The sequence below is a fragment of the Aquarana catesbeiana genome, linkage group LG01 (genome assembly GCF_042186555.1).
Source record: "Aquarana catesbeiana isolate 2022-GZ linkage group LG01, ASM4218655v1, whole genome shotgun sequence".
In the NCBI taxonomy this organism is placed as follows: domain Eukaryota; kingdom Metazoa; phylum Chordata; class Amphibia; order Anura; family Ranidae; genus Aquarana; species Aquarana catesbeiana.
Genome location: NC_133324.1, coordinates 286747754 through 286765297, shown reverse-complemented (window position 1 = coordinate 286765297; position 17544 = coordinate 286747754). Strand labels below are relative to the sequence as shown.

Here is a 17544-nt window from a genome sequence, read left to right as displayed (position 1 = left end):
TGTATGTCGGCGCGATCGCAAACAATCAGCGGGGATTGCAAGGCTGCACTGGGGCAAGGCTGCAATGGACACTGGGGAAGGCTGCACTGACATGGCTGCAATGGACACTGGGGAAGGCTGCACTAACAAGGCTGCACTGACAAGGCTGCACTGAGAAGGCTTCAATGACCCTGACAAGGCTGCATTGATGGGCATTTAAATGTAAGTTTTTTTTTCCCTTAAACTTCCCTCCTAAAAGTTTTTTTTCCTTAAAATTCCCTCCTAAACTTGGGGTGCGTGTTATACGCCGGCGCGTGTTATACGCCGATAAATATGGTATCTATACAAAATGGTTTGCTTTTCATTTCTATTTTAAACTGAATGTATTGTATTAAAAGGTGATCGTTTACAATCACTTTATTTGTTCCAGTCCACCTATTACATGGAGGGAAATACAGGACATCGAGTGTTCCAGACTGCATTTGGGAGGATTGCTGTGAATATCTGCTATGGAAGACATCATCCATTAAACTGGCTCATGTACAGCATTAATGGAGCAGAAATTATTTTCAACCCTTCAGCCACTATTGGGGAACTAAGGTAATGAAACTGGATGATGGACAACAAGAATAGAAAAAGAAAATGTGACAATTGCATGGGCATACAACACTGTACTCATATGAATTTTTTTTCAGACATAAAGCTTTCTTTTGGTGGTGTGTTAAGCACCACTAGGTCTTTTTATTTTTTGCTAAAAAAATGAAAAAATACCGACATTTTTGAAAAAACAAAATCCTGACAGACTCCATGGCAGCATACGTGTGGGTTAACCCCACCTCCACTCCTCCCCTATAGGACCCCTCTCCCATAAATCTTTGCTCCAAGCCAGCGGCCATGTTCCTTTTTTGTCCTCCTCCTAAGGATCAGTTTGGTTATTCGTCTACCTGAAGTTTTTTCTCTCTGCATAGTGGCATGGGTTATGCTCTCGTCAGTTACAGCAAAGTGTAACTGTAACCCAGGCCACAGTCGGCAAGTTTACGTCCTACCTCAGGACAAGCACTGGCTAGGCCAGAAGAGGACAGTCTAGAGAACAAAGTTCAGAGTGCGAGAGTCAGGATTTTAGGAAGACCTGGTAAGGGCACCTAATATCCCCTCAGAAGTATGCTAAAGCTTGAACTCGGAATCCAAGAAGCTACTGAGTTGAGCTTCAGACTATTGGGATGTCAAAAGTGATCCTTTCGGGACATGCATGGTTCTTTAGAAGTCCCCCATCTTCTCTGATTAATTTCCATGGATTTTGCCTCACGCTGAGGTAAAGAAAGCATATACTCATGCTTTACGTAAGTCGCTGGTGTCGCAAAGTGCTGCTGTACGAGTCTCCTGAATGCGAGAGATTTCAGGGCAGGTGCTCGCCCCTCTTATGGTCATGAAGAGGAACAGCTTGCGGTGGCTGGTTTTAGACCTTGCACACCTGAGAAAATTTCAGCAAAGGAGAAGTTCAAGGTTGAAACATCGTCCCTGATTCATAGGGGGTCCAGCCAGGTGACTGGCTTGTTTCCAATAGACTTAAGATGCTTACCTTCATGTGCCCATTTTAGAAGACTTCCGCAAGTTCCTTCCTTTCTGTTCACTGTAGGTCAAGAATATCTCCAGCTCCAGCCATTCGGGCTTTCAACATCACCCTGTGTGTTTTCACGGTCTTATTGGTTGTTATAGTCTTTATCAAAACAAGGAGCATATGCCTGCCTAGTTACGTGGATGTCCTTGTTCTACTGTCCCAAGACAGAGGGCAGCAGCTAGAGTCCAGAGCTCAGGTCTTTTCTTTGCTCTTCAAATTCAGCTGGCTGCTGAATCTGGCAAGGAGACACCCATCTTGTGGGCCTCGGGGCTCAGTTCAATATAATCTTGGATCATTGCCTTGGCTCTGGATCCCGATTTATTTTGGATCTGAATACTCCTTGCCTGGTATTCTTCCCACCAGTGTGCCTTTCAGTGTCTAAAATGATTGGCACTATGGTGTCTATGGATCCGAGGATCAAGTGGAAACTGGAGAAGGCAGCCTTTCTGGAAGGGGTTTCTCCAGAAGTGGGAGCCAGGAAGCAGATTTCAGGCCTTTCCCCATATAACAAAGTGAGCATCAGTGCTTTTAGGTTAGTCAACACTACGGCAGTATCCTATGTTAAAAGACAGCCTGGGGAATCGCAGCCTGTTCTCTATTACAGGAAGCAGAGCCAATTATGTCTTGGGCTCAGAAGAATCAAGCCTACAGCTCAGTGGCGTATGTTCCCAGAGTTCAAAATGGATTTTCTTTCCAGAGTCTACAACGAATGGTCTCTACATGTGAAGGTTTTCAGGTGCAGATGCCCTGATGGATCATTGGAAATGCGGTAAGACCTATGTATTTCTTCCAGTCCTGGTCAACCTCGGGTTTTCTATGAAGACTCTAAACGTAGCTTGTGGTGTTAGTGGCAGTGATGCCTTATTAGCCAATTGGTCATGGTTCCCCTTGCTAGCACAGTTCAGCTTCTGGAACCCAGTTCACCTTCTCAGGCTAGGCCTTCTGTCACTGAGTACAATTCTACATCCATGTCTAGCACGGTTGTGTCTGACGGTCTGGTTCTTGAGATTGGAGGTCCTCAGCTGCTCTTCCAGGGTCATCTCCGCTCTCATAAATACTAATAGAATGAACGCAGACAAAGTTGACAGGAGTATCTGGTCAAAGTTGTTCAATACATGTCTGCTGCTGACAGATCATGTGGTGATCTAGAAGTTTTAGATATTCTAGGCTTCCTCCAATTGGATTTAGTTCTGGCTCTATTGGTCAGCTCCCTCGGAGTTCAAGTGTCAGCTTTATCGGCCTTCACAGGTGTTTTCCGGTCTAGGCATCGTTCCTGTCCAATTCTTCAAGGAAGCAGCTAGGCTCAGACCTTGGAGTAAGCAGAGGTTTTCCAATGGAGTCTCCCTCTTGTTCTCAACTCCCCCTTGGGAATTGGAGCGGAGTGTTCTAGGGATGTCTCCGTTAGAGGCCTCTCTGTCAAGTTCGCCTTTTTCCCGATCATCACGTTGGCATAAAAAGCCTTAGAGATTGGTTCACTGGTCATGGAGAACATTCTTATGTTCTCTCCATTCGAGCGGTGCGGTTATATATGCTTGACTCAATTCCCAAGCGTGCATCAGTCTTTGTGGGAGCCAAAAAATTGTTCTGCCAACCTTAGAGTTCTAACTTGCGTGGGAGAAAGCGTGCTGTGGCTTCGCTGGTTAAGGCGCATTTCTAGTAAACGGGAATACTGATTTGACTTCCAGCAGTGCCTTCCTTCATTTTTAGGAATCCCTCAGATATTGTAAATTCATATCTACAAGCTACAGCTTCCTTCAGGCTTCAGAATGCCTGTTCATTCTTTTGCCAGAAAGGACAGAGAAACGTGCCTCATCTAGGGCGATTGTGGCATGGATTGTCATGGATTTTGTGTTTCTTTACATGCAACTCTATGGTGCATCTCTGTTGTACTCACTTCCTGTGTGGTGTCTCCTGTTCCTGCTGGTTATTATTCAATGAACTTGGCTTCTGTACAGTAATGGCTTGTGCTGTCTTTACTTGCATCACATCAAACACGGATTGCCTAGGTCATCCAACAGGCTAACAGAGCCAAGGGCTTGGCTCCTTTGGAGGTAGTGTCTGCTCACTCGACCAGGAGTGGGTCTACATCTAGGGCAGCTTTGCGTCATGTAGCTCTCGAAGTAATTTGCAGGGCGGCTTCCTGATCATCTATGAACATGTTTGTGTCCCATTACTGTGTTGAACCAGCTGCCTTTTCTATCTTCAGTTAATTTTGGTTTACATGTCGATTGATGGTGTTAAACTTTCTTTGCTCACGTTTTGCCCACCCGGGTGTGTACGGCGCGTTATTTCCCACGCGTATGCTGCCGTGGGGTCTGTCAGGAAAACTGAAAACTTCCTATCGAATACCGTAATTTTCCTTTCCTGATAGACTCCATGGCAGCAGGAGTTCCCTCCCAAATGGCTGGAGTAGGCTAGTTATAGAACATGGCTGCTGGCTTGGAAGAAAGATTTATGGAAGAGGGGTCCTATAGTGGAGAAGTGGAGGAGGGGTTAACCCACACATATGCTGCCATGGAGTCTATCAGGAAAGGAAAACTACGGTAAGTATTTGATAGGAAATTTTCATTTTTTTTTCTAAGTTTCTTTTATAAAATTTTGCAAATAAGTAATTTTTTCTTCTTCACTGATGTGTGCTTATGAGGCTGCACTGATAATCAGGGCACTGATCATCAGTGCAGCTTATTAGTGTAAAGAATGTACTCGCTGTGCCTTGTCAGCCTTGCCAATTATCAGCTCTCTTTTTTCTTACACAGACACAGCGTGTGAAGAAAGGACTGCCGATAACAAGCAAGTCTGTTTCCATGTGACCAGTTCTAATTGGACATAGCTGATCACTTGGTAAAGGGTCGCTGTGATTGACCCTTTACCCTAATCTGTGATCAGCTGTGTGAAAAGGACAGCAGTCACAGGCGCTGTTCTGGGAGGACATCCTGGACACCCTCCCAGAACTGGAGAACCGCGCTCTAGCCGTCTTTCGGCTATAACGAGGTAGGAAAGTGGTTAATTTCCAGGAATTTCCTCTCACTTCCTGTTTGGCTATGGGACAGGAAGAGAAGGAAAATCTCCACAGTGGGGCACAGATGGCAAAAAAAAAATATTACAGGGATTATATCTAAAATGGGGGGGGGGGGGGAGTTTTGCCTGTAGTTCTACTTTAAATGCAAGCAGTTTGACTACAATAGAGTGCAAGAGGCTTGCGAGTCAAATTTGGGTAAAGTACAACTCAGAGAGGAGGAGCAGCACAAGGAGCCAGACAGGGGTGCTGCAGTGCAGTGAACATGCAGAAAGGACAGATAAGCTCATGAGTCTGCTGCTTCTCCTTTCACTGTCCAGTCACAGCATGGTGGAGGGGAGGAGACCAGTAAATATAAAGGAAACTGTGGCAGAAAAAAGTCAGGTCCCCTCCCCTGCTAGAAAGGACTGTACTGTGAGGCAGAGCTGTGTAAATCTCAGGACAAAATTAACAGTACAACTACTTTGGCAGGTAAAACAGCAGTTCTATACTGCATTTCATCTGTTCAGCTTTAAAGACAAGCAGTGTGCCAGGACATTCTTTTTAAAGGAAAGGTAATGAGAGCATCATGTCTTAATCAAGATTTATTGGGCATATTGGATACTTTTGTGTAAAATTGTTTTCTGGACCATTTTTATTTAAAAATTGACAATTTGTTTGAACAACGGTTAAGCAGTGTGTCCAGAAAGAAAAAAAAAAAAAAAATTCAAATGTGTCCAGTCTTTTTGTGTTTTGCTATCTAAAATTTTGGTGGTTGCTAATATGCAAATACACCATTGTGCATGATATTCACTAGGAAAATTCTGTTGTTTACATCTGTACATGTCACAGCAAGTTTTAGGTTTTGTGAACAGAATGATGGGTATTTTTATTTCCTTTTAGTGAGTCATTGTGGCCCATAGAGGCAAGGAATGCTGCCATTGCCAATCACTGCTTCACATGTGCCATCAACCGTGTGGGAACTGTAAGTGTGAAATTCCATCCACTTGTAGTATTATTATTATTATTATTATTATTTTGGTTCTTCTTTTGTGATTATTTTAGTTGCTTTAACAAAGTAATCACATTTATTGTGCCTTCAGTAATTTTCCCTGGCTATTTATTTTTAGGAGCATTTTGAAAATGAATTCACATCTGGAGATGGCAAGAAAGGTGACAAATTATACTTGTATATATTCGCCATGCGATAGGATTTATTGAAATATTTATAAATGAACCACAAATCCTGCAACAGCACATCCTGCCTATCAGCAACTTCAAATTCTCAAAATGTCACACTTAATAAACCAAAAATAAATACATATTTTTTACTAAAGTTTTATTTGAGGTCCTAAAGTATTAATCCTTGTCGGCGTCTGTCACTATTGCAGTCATGTTGAATTTATGTCTCCCTCTTTTTGCAGCTCATCATGACTTTGGGCATTTCTATGGATCTAGTTATGTTTCAGCTCCAGATGGGAGCCGAACTCCTGGCCTAAGTAGGGTTAGTGAAGGACTTTTGATTGCAGAGATGGACCTTAATCTGTGCCGCCAAACCTGCGACAAATGGAATTTCAAGGTGGGTGTCATCATTGTTCACACAATTGTTCATATAGATACAACTTCACTTTTATTGTAATCCTAGGTAAAAATGATCCAGCAAAGGGTTACAAAGCATTAGATCCAATAACATGCTGGTAGGTTAATTGGCCCTAGTAAGTATCACACAGGAAGCATCCTTCTGTGGCCAAAGTGAGGCTTGGTTATACAGGAAGCATCACACAAGAAGAACAGCACAGAGCTAGGGAAGGAAACGAGCCTTTGACCCACAGAGAAGGTATTTATGGCAATGACGGGGAATGACGCTTATGTGCCAGAAGTCCGATTAGCGACGAAACCGGTCGAGCATCTCCTGTCATCGCATTTGGAGAATCTACCCCTGAAACCACCGTGTTCAGTACATGCTGTTTTAACAGTCTTTTCATGTTCGTGCATTACTTTCTTTAAATCCTGGTAAAAAAGGTTTTAAACTATTATGGCATTTGTCTCTCATTTGGGGTATATGATCTGATGTCACGGTTGGAGTAAAAGAAACCTGAGGTCTTCCCCGGTGGTGGCTTGAAGTTTTTATTGAGTGGACCTCTTTACAGACATGAAGTTTTCCAGACATACAAGCCTATGTTGACCCCCCTTAATAGGTGGTCAATGCTCTTTGGTAAGGGCACATCATTTTTTTTTTTTTATGGTGGTGGTCGCACAAGGTGGAGGAAGTTGGTGACACAAAATTCAAACTCACTATTATGTCATGTTTGTGACTCTTGGCCACACTTGTTTATATAATTTATTTACTGTTTAATGTAAGCGCAACCTACTTGTTTTACAATGCATTACAAAAAAAGTTTTTTTCTGTATAAGTGGATGTGCTGATCATGGTATATAAAGTGTATACAAGGAAGTGGCAACTGCTGATCATACACTCCCCATTCCTAATTGACTGGGGGGTCTCAGATTTGAAGGGTGAGCTGCTATTCGTGTTAGTGTTTGGCTGAAGCCATTTATTACCAATCAACTGTGTTTACTCTTTTGAAATCATAATGGACACAGAAACTACCCAATTTACATACCTTGGTGATTTTGGCCTGATAACATGCACACAGGTTGACACAAAGGGGTTTGAATGGCTATTAAAGATCCATACCTGTGATCTGTTTGCTGGTAATTAGTATGTATGTATGTATAATATATATATATATATATATATATATATATATATATATATATATATATATATATATAAGGTCAAAGAGTTTCTGGACTCCTGACAGACCCTTGCATCTTCCATCCAGTGCTGCACTGATGTTTCTGGATTCTGAGCCATGGGGAAAGCAAAAGAATTGTCAAGGGATCTGCATGAAAAGGTAGTTGAACTATAAAAAACAGGAAAGGGATATAAAAAGATATCCAAGAAATTGAGAATGAGAATCAGCAGTGTTCAAACTCTAATCAAGAAGTGGAAAATGAGGGGTTCTGTTGAAACCAAACCACGGTCAGATAGACCAACTAAAATTTCTGCACAACTGCCAGGAAAATTGTTCGGGATGCAAAGAAAAACACACAAATAACTTCAGGTGAAAAACGTGACTCTCTGAAAACGTGGTGTGGCTGTTTCAAGATGCACAATAAGGAGGCACTTGAAGAAAGATGGGCTGCATGGTCGAGTCGCGAGAAGAAAGCCATTACTACGCAAATGCCACAGAGTATCCTGCTTACAATACGCCAAACAGCACAGAGACAAGCCTCAAACCTTCTGGCACAAAGTCATTTGGAGTGCTAAGACTGAAATCCAAGCTTTTTGGCCACAACCATAAAATGCTACATTTGGTCAACAAGGCCTTTGATGAAAGGTACACCATTCCTAGTGTGAAACACGGAGGTGGATCACTGATGTTTTGGGAATGTGTGAGCTACAAAGGCACAGGAAATTTGGTCAAAATTGATGGCAAGATGAATGCAGTATGTTATCAAAAAATACTGGAGGAACATTTGCATTCATCAGCTAGGAAGCTGCGCATGGGACGTACTTGGACATTCCAACATGACAATGACCAAAACACAAGGCCAAGTCAACCTGTCATTGGCTACAGCAGAATAAAGTGAAGGTTCTGGAGTGGCCATCTCAGTCTGCTTACCTTAGTATCATTGAGCCACTCTGGGGAGATCTCAAACATGCAGTTCATGCAAGACAGCCCAAGGATTTATAGGAACTAGAGGCTTTTTGGCAAGAGGAATGGGCAGCTTTACCATCTGAGAAGATAAAGTGCCTCATTCACAAAAGACTTTAAACTGTCATTGATGTTAAAGAGGGCAATGCACGGTATTAAGATCTGGGGTATGTACATTTTTGATCAGGATCATTTGGGTAGTTTCTATTGTGATTTATGATTTAAAGAGTAAACACATTTGATTGATAATAAATGGCTTCAGCCAAACACTAACCATGAGTGAAAGAAAAGGTTTTTGTGTTTATCATTCATATTCTCTGAATAATGGCCAACAAATCTTAAATTCTGCCAGGGTATGTAAACTTATGAGCACAACTGTACCATGTTTGTGTTTTTAAAGTCCCTTACCCTTGTTTTTAAGCTTCTTCAGTGTCCTGCGCACACTCCCTACCCTCCACTGATGCAGCTCACTGCAACTCGTGTGGAGCAAGCGGTGCTGTTATTTCTGGTCACATGATCCACTCCATGTGTACTACAATTCCCATAGTGCTAAATGTATCTGCAGGTAGATGTGTAGTCCACCTCAGGTGAGCAGGAAATGGTGGCTATACATTCACATACACAAGGGGCAATGGAAAACCAGCATAGCCAGCCTAAAATGGGAAGTTTGAGGATAGCAAAAAAATAAAGTTTGCACTTGAGAGATGAAACTAAGGAAGAGAGAGAGAGAAGGTACATTTTACTTAGCGACAGGTTATGTTTAGGTTATTCCGTGTTTTATAAGACCTTCTTCACACATGCAATTAGGGGCATACACCAGATTCCAGCAGCAAGAATCTGCAGATTCTTGTGGCTGGGATGACATGTGTAGCCAAACAGTGGCGGCCACTCGGCCTGTACAAGGCAATGACAGGCTGAGAAGAGCCATCGCTTTTCACATGGATTTGCAGTTAGGGATGGATGTCTAACCCTGGATTCAGTGGCGATCATCCATCCCTAACTGCAGGTAACCACTCCATGTGTGTTTTACCAGTAGATAGTCACAGCTGCTGTCAGCTTGTCATTCATTGACATGGGCAGAGTGGCCTTGGCTAAACCCAAACACCTGTGATTCTGGCTACAAAAAAATCTTCTGCCAGAATTCACAGATCAGCCCTAGTCACCCATGTAAAGGAGGCCTAATGCTACAATTACAGTTGGTTGTTTGCATCCCGATTTCTGTGAAGTTGGAGTTTTGTTTTTTGAAAATGGAGACTGATCAAGCATTTGACTTGTCTACTACTGTTGGTTAGATTATTCATAATTTTACAAAGCATAGATTTTTCTTTTTAAGCTGACTGTTTCAGGTACCAGGGCAAGTATTATTATTATTTTATTTTTCAATTGAGATATATATATAATTTTGTATTTGTACCCACAGATGACTGGACGCTATGAAATGTATGCTGAGGAGCTGGCACGGGCTGTAAGACCAGATTTTCAAGCTGACATTGTGAGAGAATGAAGGTACTAAATGTACAGGAGGATGTTACTGAAACACAAAGCACACAAGCGACAACATGCAGAACAAGTAGTTCTCTAAAACTGTAAATGATTTCCATACCTAATAAAAACATAAAAAAAAAAAAAAAAAAACACTTTCACTTTTGTAAAGCACTTCCAGTTATGTGATCATTACAAAGCTGAAACACAGTGTGTGTGGGCGTGGCCTGATGAGGCATGTGAGCGGACCTGCTGCACGGAGCTCCCTGCTTCTTACCTTATCCTCGCACACGATTTTGCCCATTATTACTGCCAACTGTCACCCTGAGCCGCCCGGTACCACGCAGATTATGAACGGCGGAGCCCCAAGCTGGCCAAGATGGTGCCGGACAGTCCCAGCCTCCCAAAGCACAGCGTGACCTGGAGAAGAAATCCAAAAGGGGGGGGTAAGTCAAACAAGCCCCTAAAGCCCAAAGAGCAGCCCAGGGACATGCTGTATTACACTCAAAATCTCTCAGAGCGAGCAGCCTCCCCCCTGTCTGCCTCACAGCAGCTGCCATACTCCCCTGAGCTGGATAGCAGAGAAGACACAAGCATGCTTGATGACACTGTGTCATTAGAAACCCAGAATGATCCCATGTCTGAGCTTTTTGATCCCCCTCAGAGGACTGTGCTCAACCATCCCTTAGTGAGATCCTGCATGCAGTTCACACATGCACTGCCTCTGTGGAGGACCTAAAGGTGAAGTTTGGAGGGCTGAGGGAAACAGTGTCTCTCATGCAACAGAACCTCCAAAAGATCAGGGAGAGAACCACAGCACTGGAGGGACGGGTGGGTGATATGGAAGACCAGCTGCCCCCCCCTGACCAGAGATGTTGGAGCGGCTACTCAAAATACGTTCCAAGCACTTAACAAAACTGACGACATCGAGAATCGTCTAAGACGCAACAACGTGCGCATAGTGGGACTCCCAGAAAAGGTGGAGGGCAGGGACCCCACAGTATTTGTTGAAGGATGGCTGCAAGAGGTATTCGGGAAGGAAGCCTTTTCTCCTATCTATACTGTGAAGAGGGCGCACAGGGCACCACCGAGGCCTCTCCCGTCTGCCCTGCCCCCCCCCCGCTCGATCCTAGCCAGACTTCTGAAATTACAAGGATAGGGAGGTGGTGTTGCACCTGGCTAGAGAGAAGGGTGCCGTCCACTACAATGGCACCAAAATCTCATCCTATCCAGACTTTTCCACGGAAGTGCAACGCAGATGATCGAAATTTGCAGAAGTCAAGAGAAGACTCCAAAAGCTGCAGCTGTCATATTCTATGCTGTTCCCGGCCAAACTGAGGGTGACAGCAGGATGCCAGAACCAATTCTTTGAAAACGCACAAGATGCAGCTGCCTGGCTGGATCACAATGAGCAAGATCTCCGCCGCTGCGGACGAGAAAATGGAGCAGGATGACCTCCGCATGGACTTCAGAGTACCTGGGAAAGAAGGGCATTATGTTCCTTATACAGTTTGCTACTTTGAAGAGGAACTATCTGTGTAATTTCCACACAGCGAGCAACTTCTCATTCTTTCACTTTCTGTTGGTTCCACTGCTTACACTGGCCCACACGGGTGATGCTACCATGTCGAGTGCTTGTGAGCCACTTGAAGCCATGGGTTACATGGTTGTTGTTTCAGTGCCCAGTTAGCATGAAAAGACAGACTAGAAAATATGCCTCGCAACCTGTGGGAAGTCTTAGCTATGTACGTTTAATCATGGCTATGCCCCAGGGCTCCCTATATTTCAGTTTGTGTTTTTTTTCTTTTACTCTCATGCCGCGCAGTTGTGCAAGATTGACTGCCTTTTACAAACACAGTATTTCTAATGTGCAGTCCCCCTGAAGGGCGAGTGCCTTATGTTGCAATGCATGCTGCCACACCCAGATTATCGAAGTGCCCAGACCAGTCGGCTGACTTGGGGAAAGTTGGTTTGCACTGGGCTCTCTTCTCAAAATGTCTTTAAATGTATGCAATGTTATCCATACCTATAGTATCTTGGAATGTCTGAGGAGTGAATGACCCCCTGAAACGGTCCATTATCTCCTCCTGCTTCCGCAAGTTCCACCCAGCCATCATTGGCCTGCAGGAGACTCATCTCCTGGGGGGACACTGTGGGATGTCTGCAATATGCATGGGTTGGCAAGTCATATCACTCCACTCATTCTGCTTACTCTCGCGGGGTGAGTGTACTGATACAGAGTGCTGGTCTTCCAGGAGATAGACTCGATAGTGGACGCTCTGGTAGATTTATATTTATTTACTGTAAACTGTATACATTGACATTGCTTCTAGCCTTCATATGTATTCCACCCCCGTTCTCGCGGGACGTGTTACAGTTGCTGCTGTCGTACCTGGCGAGCAAGCCTGACATTCCAGTGCTAATTTATGGGAGATTTCAACTGCTATCTAGATCCCAGATTGGATAGGCACCCCCCCCCCCCAGGGGCGGCAGAGGTACCGCTCTAAGCCGTCTGCTTTCTGAGGTGGGCTGGGCAGACTTCTGGCGCACACGTAACAAAGCAGTTCTCCTGCTTCTCCAAAACTCACGGCTCCCTGTCACATATTGATCTATGCGTAGGCACAACTAACATGTTGGAATACACTTCCAGGGTGGAATACTTCCCCCGGGGAGTGTCCGAGCGTTCCCCCATGGCCCTCTGGTAGAGTACCCAGCCCCCTACCTCGCTACCCAAGGCCCCCTGGAAACTCCATGCCTTCTGGCTCAAACTGTTCACTTCACCAAAACGAATAGCAACCCAAATTGATAGCTTTTTTAAATCTCATAGTCACTATACAGATAAGATTCAAAAATGGGAAACCTTCAAAGCATACCTTAGGGGGGTGCTAATTGCAGAGATTGCAATAGTTGAATGAAACTCCTCAGCTCTGCTGGAGCAGGTGGGTGATCAGGTGCGACAGCTGGAACTATCCTTTGTTACAGACCCAACAGATTCTGCAAGGGAGGCATGGATATCGGCACAGGATTCCCTGGACCGCCTGAGATCCTCCACTGCAGAACGAAAGAGGTTCTTTGCTATGCTTGCTTTTTATGAGGGGGAAAAAACGGGACGCCTATTGGCAAGGATTGCTAGGTCTCAACAACAGTCCCTGGCTATTAGGGCGATCCGTGCCTCCAGTGGTAGGATGGTTAATGATCCAGAACAGGTTATATCGGAGTTGGCATTCTTCTATACGGACCTCTACGGGGCGAGGGATGGCTACTCCAATGTTGATCTTACAACTTACCTATCTGAAATTGACCTGCCTTCCCTGTCAGAGGGGGCTAAGCAAATGTTGGAAGCACCTCTGACTCTGGAGGAGCTGCAGAAGGCAGCGTGCACCTTTCCCACTTGCAAGGCACCTGGGGAGGATGGTCTCCCCATGGAGATCCTTACCCAGTACGGTGAACAGATAATGCCACACCTGCTGGAGGTGTTTAATGCCTCCCTTGAGGAGGGGCGCCTCCTGCCCCCGATGGCCAGGGCAACCGTGATCTTGTTACTCAAGCCTGGGAAGGATCCGGTTGACCTGGGTTCCTATAGACCTATCTCTCTTCTCCAAAGTGGCGTAAAATCCTGGCTAAGGTTTTGGCACTAAGGGTCAACAGGATCATAGCCTCTATAATACATCCGGACCAGGCAGGCTTTATGCCACAAAAAATCCACAGCTACTAATCTTGGGCGCCTTTTTCTGAACATGCAGCTACAGGCCGACAACGGGGGAAACAGGGCCCTTCTGTCCCTCGATACCAATAAGGCCTTTGACAGTGTTGGCTGGCGTTACCTGTGGGCGGTGCTGTCCAAATGTGGGTTTGGAGACCGATTCATAGCCTGGGTCAAATTACTCTGTCTCCCCACAGGCGACCATTAGGCTGTCCGGCAGGATGTCGCACGCGTTTGCTCTGGGCAGGGGTACGAGGCAGGGCTGTCCCCTGTCTCCCCTGCTCTTTGCTATCGCCATTGAGCCACTGGCAGCAGTAGTGAGGGCTACTCCAGGTATCACAGGATTGAGATATGGTGATCTTCATGAGAAGATTATGTTGTACGTTTACGACATGATGCTTTTCTGGGAGACACCACTGCTTCTTTTGGCAGAGGTGACAGTCGTTATATCTAAATTTGGGCACTACTTGGGTCTGACCATTAACTGGTCCAAGTCGGCCTTGATGGTGCTTGACAGGGAGCAGGCGGTGGATCTGCCCGATCCCGGTAGTAACTTCATTCAAATACCTGGGAATTCAAATATCCCCTAAACTTGTGGACTATTGCCCCCTAAATATACACCCACTACTATCCAGATTTTGGGACAAAATTAACACATGGAATAATCTTAAACTTTCACTGGCAGGCAAGGCCAACTTAATTAAAATGATACTGATGCCACAGCTATTATACTTTCTATACAACTCCCCAGTTGTGATCCACCTGAAAATATTCAGGGTGGTTAACACCCTCTTTTGACGCCTACTATGGAACACAGGCCCCCCCAGAATTAAATTTAGAACAGTTGCAGCACCCCAAGGACAGTGGAGGATTGGCAGTGCCCAACCCTTGGCTGTACTACATTGCGGCCCAAATGCAACATCTGATTGGGTCCATGGCACATGATCCAGTGAGCTCTTCGGCACAATTGATGCTGATTGGCTCTGGAGCAGACTGTTCCGATGGGCTTGGAGACTCAGATGTTTCACAAATCGAATAAACAGACACCCACTTTTAATCTGATCCAGAAAATATGGAACAAGGGCAGGCAGATACAAGAGGTGATGGGCTTCACAGAATATAGTCCGAGATGGGGGAATCGCTCCTATGGTAAAGTTACAACAGGGCCCCAGGTGGCGCTCCTTCAGAGTGACCTTGCTATCACATATATTTCAGGACGGCAAGTTACTATCCTTCCCTGAGTTGCGGAACAGATTTAACCTGCCCTCTACAATGTACTACTCCTACCTCCAGCTCAGCCATGCTGTGGCCGCACAGGGAGACGCTAACCACTGGTTATGTCAACTACCCCCATTTTCTACCTGATACAAACTAGCACTGAAACCAAAGGGATTATCTCACACTGTTACCAGATGTTATTGACACACCACTTAAAAGCGCACCCCACTAAGGCACCATCCCTATGGGAGAAGGATGTAGGTCTGCTTACAGGAGAACAATGGGATGAAGTCCTGCAGTCCATTACTCTGTTCTCTTAATGTGGCCCAAAAGGTTTCCCAACTTTACATAGTACTCCGAGTGCACTACACTCCACTTAGATTGCATAAGATGGGCAGGCAGCCAGACCCCCTGTGTGGCAGATGCGGGCGACATCAGGAAGATCTCATTCACCTGCTCTGGAGGTGCCCAAAGCTCCATCGGTACTGGAGTACGGTGCTTGGAACGCTTAATCGAGTGTTCTGGACGACCGTCCCCCTGGACCCAATTCACTGTATCTTAGGGGTATTGGAGGATGTTGTCCCTAAGGAGATGGCTCTAGAGCACTGTTTCAGGCCCGCAAGCTCATGTTGATGGGCTGGAAATCTGTCTCCCCACCCACGGCAGCCTCATGGATATCACACATGGGGAAAACTTTGGTCATGGAAAAATGTATATATGAACATAGAGGCAGTCCGAGATGATTTGAAAGAATATGGGCACCATGGCTAGACACCCCTGGATTAAGTCCCAGGGACTGGTGATGTCTAGACTATTGCAATGCCCTGTGGGCAAACCTTAATGGGCTAGAGATAGATAACACCAGATGCATGGAATCAATATGTATGTCTCATTACATTGGATGCTTGATGGTTAAGAGAAAAGAATGATTGTACCAAATGATGTGAGGACTGTACAAATATACTTATCAATGTGTGCACATGCACTGTCTGTACATTGGAAATTGTTTGAATTTGTTTAATAAACACCTTTTTGATTTAAAAAAAAACAAAGCTGAAACACAGTAAGGGTTTTGTTCACATTAGTGATTGAGGGGCATTTAAAACTGCAGATGATCCTGATTTTTACCACCCAACCCACACAGTTTCCCCTTTTAGCTTCAGTGGCAGCGGCCAGGGGGGGGTGGACACATGCTGTGGCAGGAATTCTACCCCCTGTTGCTCTGCAAGCGTTCTACAACTCTATCCTTGCGTGGGGTTGAAGCAGGCGGTATAACGCCACCTCGCTGCCTGTCAAAAGCTCTCTGAAGAGCGACTTGACTGCAGAACGTTCTTCGGAGATCAACGCTAGTGTGCACAAGTCCTGAAAGTTGTGAAGCAGCGCTGTCCATCTCTCTTTTAAAAGTCATCTATGGTGAATTGTACGACGGGCATCATCTTATGGTGTGTATTTTTTTTTGTTAACCCTCTAATTCCATATCACTGTGCTGTAACCACCTGCATTGCACAAGATTTCAGATTGGACCCATTCTATCAAATGGGTTGCTTTGGTGGTTGTAAATTGAAAGTATTATTTTCAGTATTAGTTAGCAGTGACAGCCCCTGTATCGCTTTCCTGACAGGGTTGTATTTTTTTTTTTTTTCTTTACCTTCCCATCTCCCCTAAAAACTTACTTAAAGTGGATGTAAACCCTCCCCTATACCCAGTGAAGTGAACAGCTTTAGATGATACACTGGGATGAAACAAATCTCCCTACATAAGTTTTACATGTATATCTGCTGTCTTCAGCTTTATATATTCTTTAGAATTCTTACATCGTGTTAGAATTTTTACTTCCTCATTCTGCAGTAGGAGTGTAAAAAAATATTATTTAAAAGACTTTTGGAACCAAAGCACAGTAGTGTGAGAAAGGTCCCCAGTGGTGGTGTGAACACAGCACAGTGAGGAATTCTGCCGGCATAGACATAGAACTACCATTTTTAATGCACTGGATGTGTATGCAGAGCAGCGTATCGAGAACTGAATGTAAAAGGCATTTCTGGAACAGAGATACAGTCAATGCAAACCGTGGTGTGTGTGTAAAGTCAGAGTACCAAAGTGAGACTTGTTGCCTATATGCTGGCATAATATATTATGGTTTTGCCATAGATCTATGGAAAGGGAGTTGCTGCCCACATCCCTAACTCAGATATAAAATAGAACAATTTCCTCCATGGGACGTTAGAAGGCAGAAACTCCTTGACAATCAAAATGTATTTGAAAATATATTTGTATTTTTATTAGCAGAACTAGGACAGAGGGTGCCTGTACAAATTTTATTTGTACATACATGTGTTTCTTTCTGATATTTCACCTGTAAAATATATATGCATCCAATTTTGATCTTTAAAGTTATCTTCTCAATTTTAACTTTTCTAATAAAAATACGAATATATTTTCAAATACATCTTGATTAGAAGGCAGAAACTCCTTGACAAAGTCCCATAAAGGAAATTGTTCTATTTTATATATTCTGGCATAAGGGCAAGCCTCTGAGGAGGACATGAGCCTACTGTCTCCATTTATGGAAGTTGGAGTATTTTGGGGAGCTTCCACCTCACTTAGAAAAAGGTTTGCACTAATGTTATGTTATAAATGCTCATAAACCTTTTGAGCTCAAATCTAGGGGTTGATTTGCAAAAACTAAAGCAGGACACTGACTGTTAAGGTATTTTCTCTAAATGTTTTTGCAAGTTGACTCCATAATTTTTATCTATGAAGAAGCATTTCAGAAGGAGACAATGGATGCAGCAGCTATACCCACCAGCTGAACAGTATGTATGATGAG

General features: G+C 44.3%; 1 protein-coding gene across 1 annotated transcript in view; it reads left to right on the top strand.

The window, feature by feature from the left end:
- Nucleotides 1–16583, top strand: part of UPB1 (beta-ureidopropionase 1) — a 42536-nt gene extending 25953 nt beyond the window's left edge. The window contains exons 6-10 of the mRNA XM_073629233.1: nt 410–579; nt 5496–5577; nt 5723–5765; nt 6017–6171; nt 9735–16583. Coding sequence (XP_073485334.1) covers nt 410–579; nt 5496–5577; nt 5723–5765; nt 6017–6171; nt 9735–9818 — 534 coding nt within the window. The 3' untranslated portion in view covers nt 9819–16583. The remainder of the gene's footprint in view (nt 1–409; nt 580–5495; nt 5578–5722; nt 5766–6016; nt 6172–9734) is intronic.
- The last annotated feature ends 961 nt before the right edge of the window (nt 16584–17544 follow it).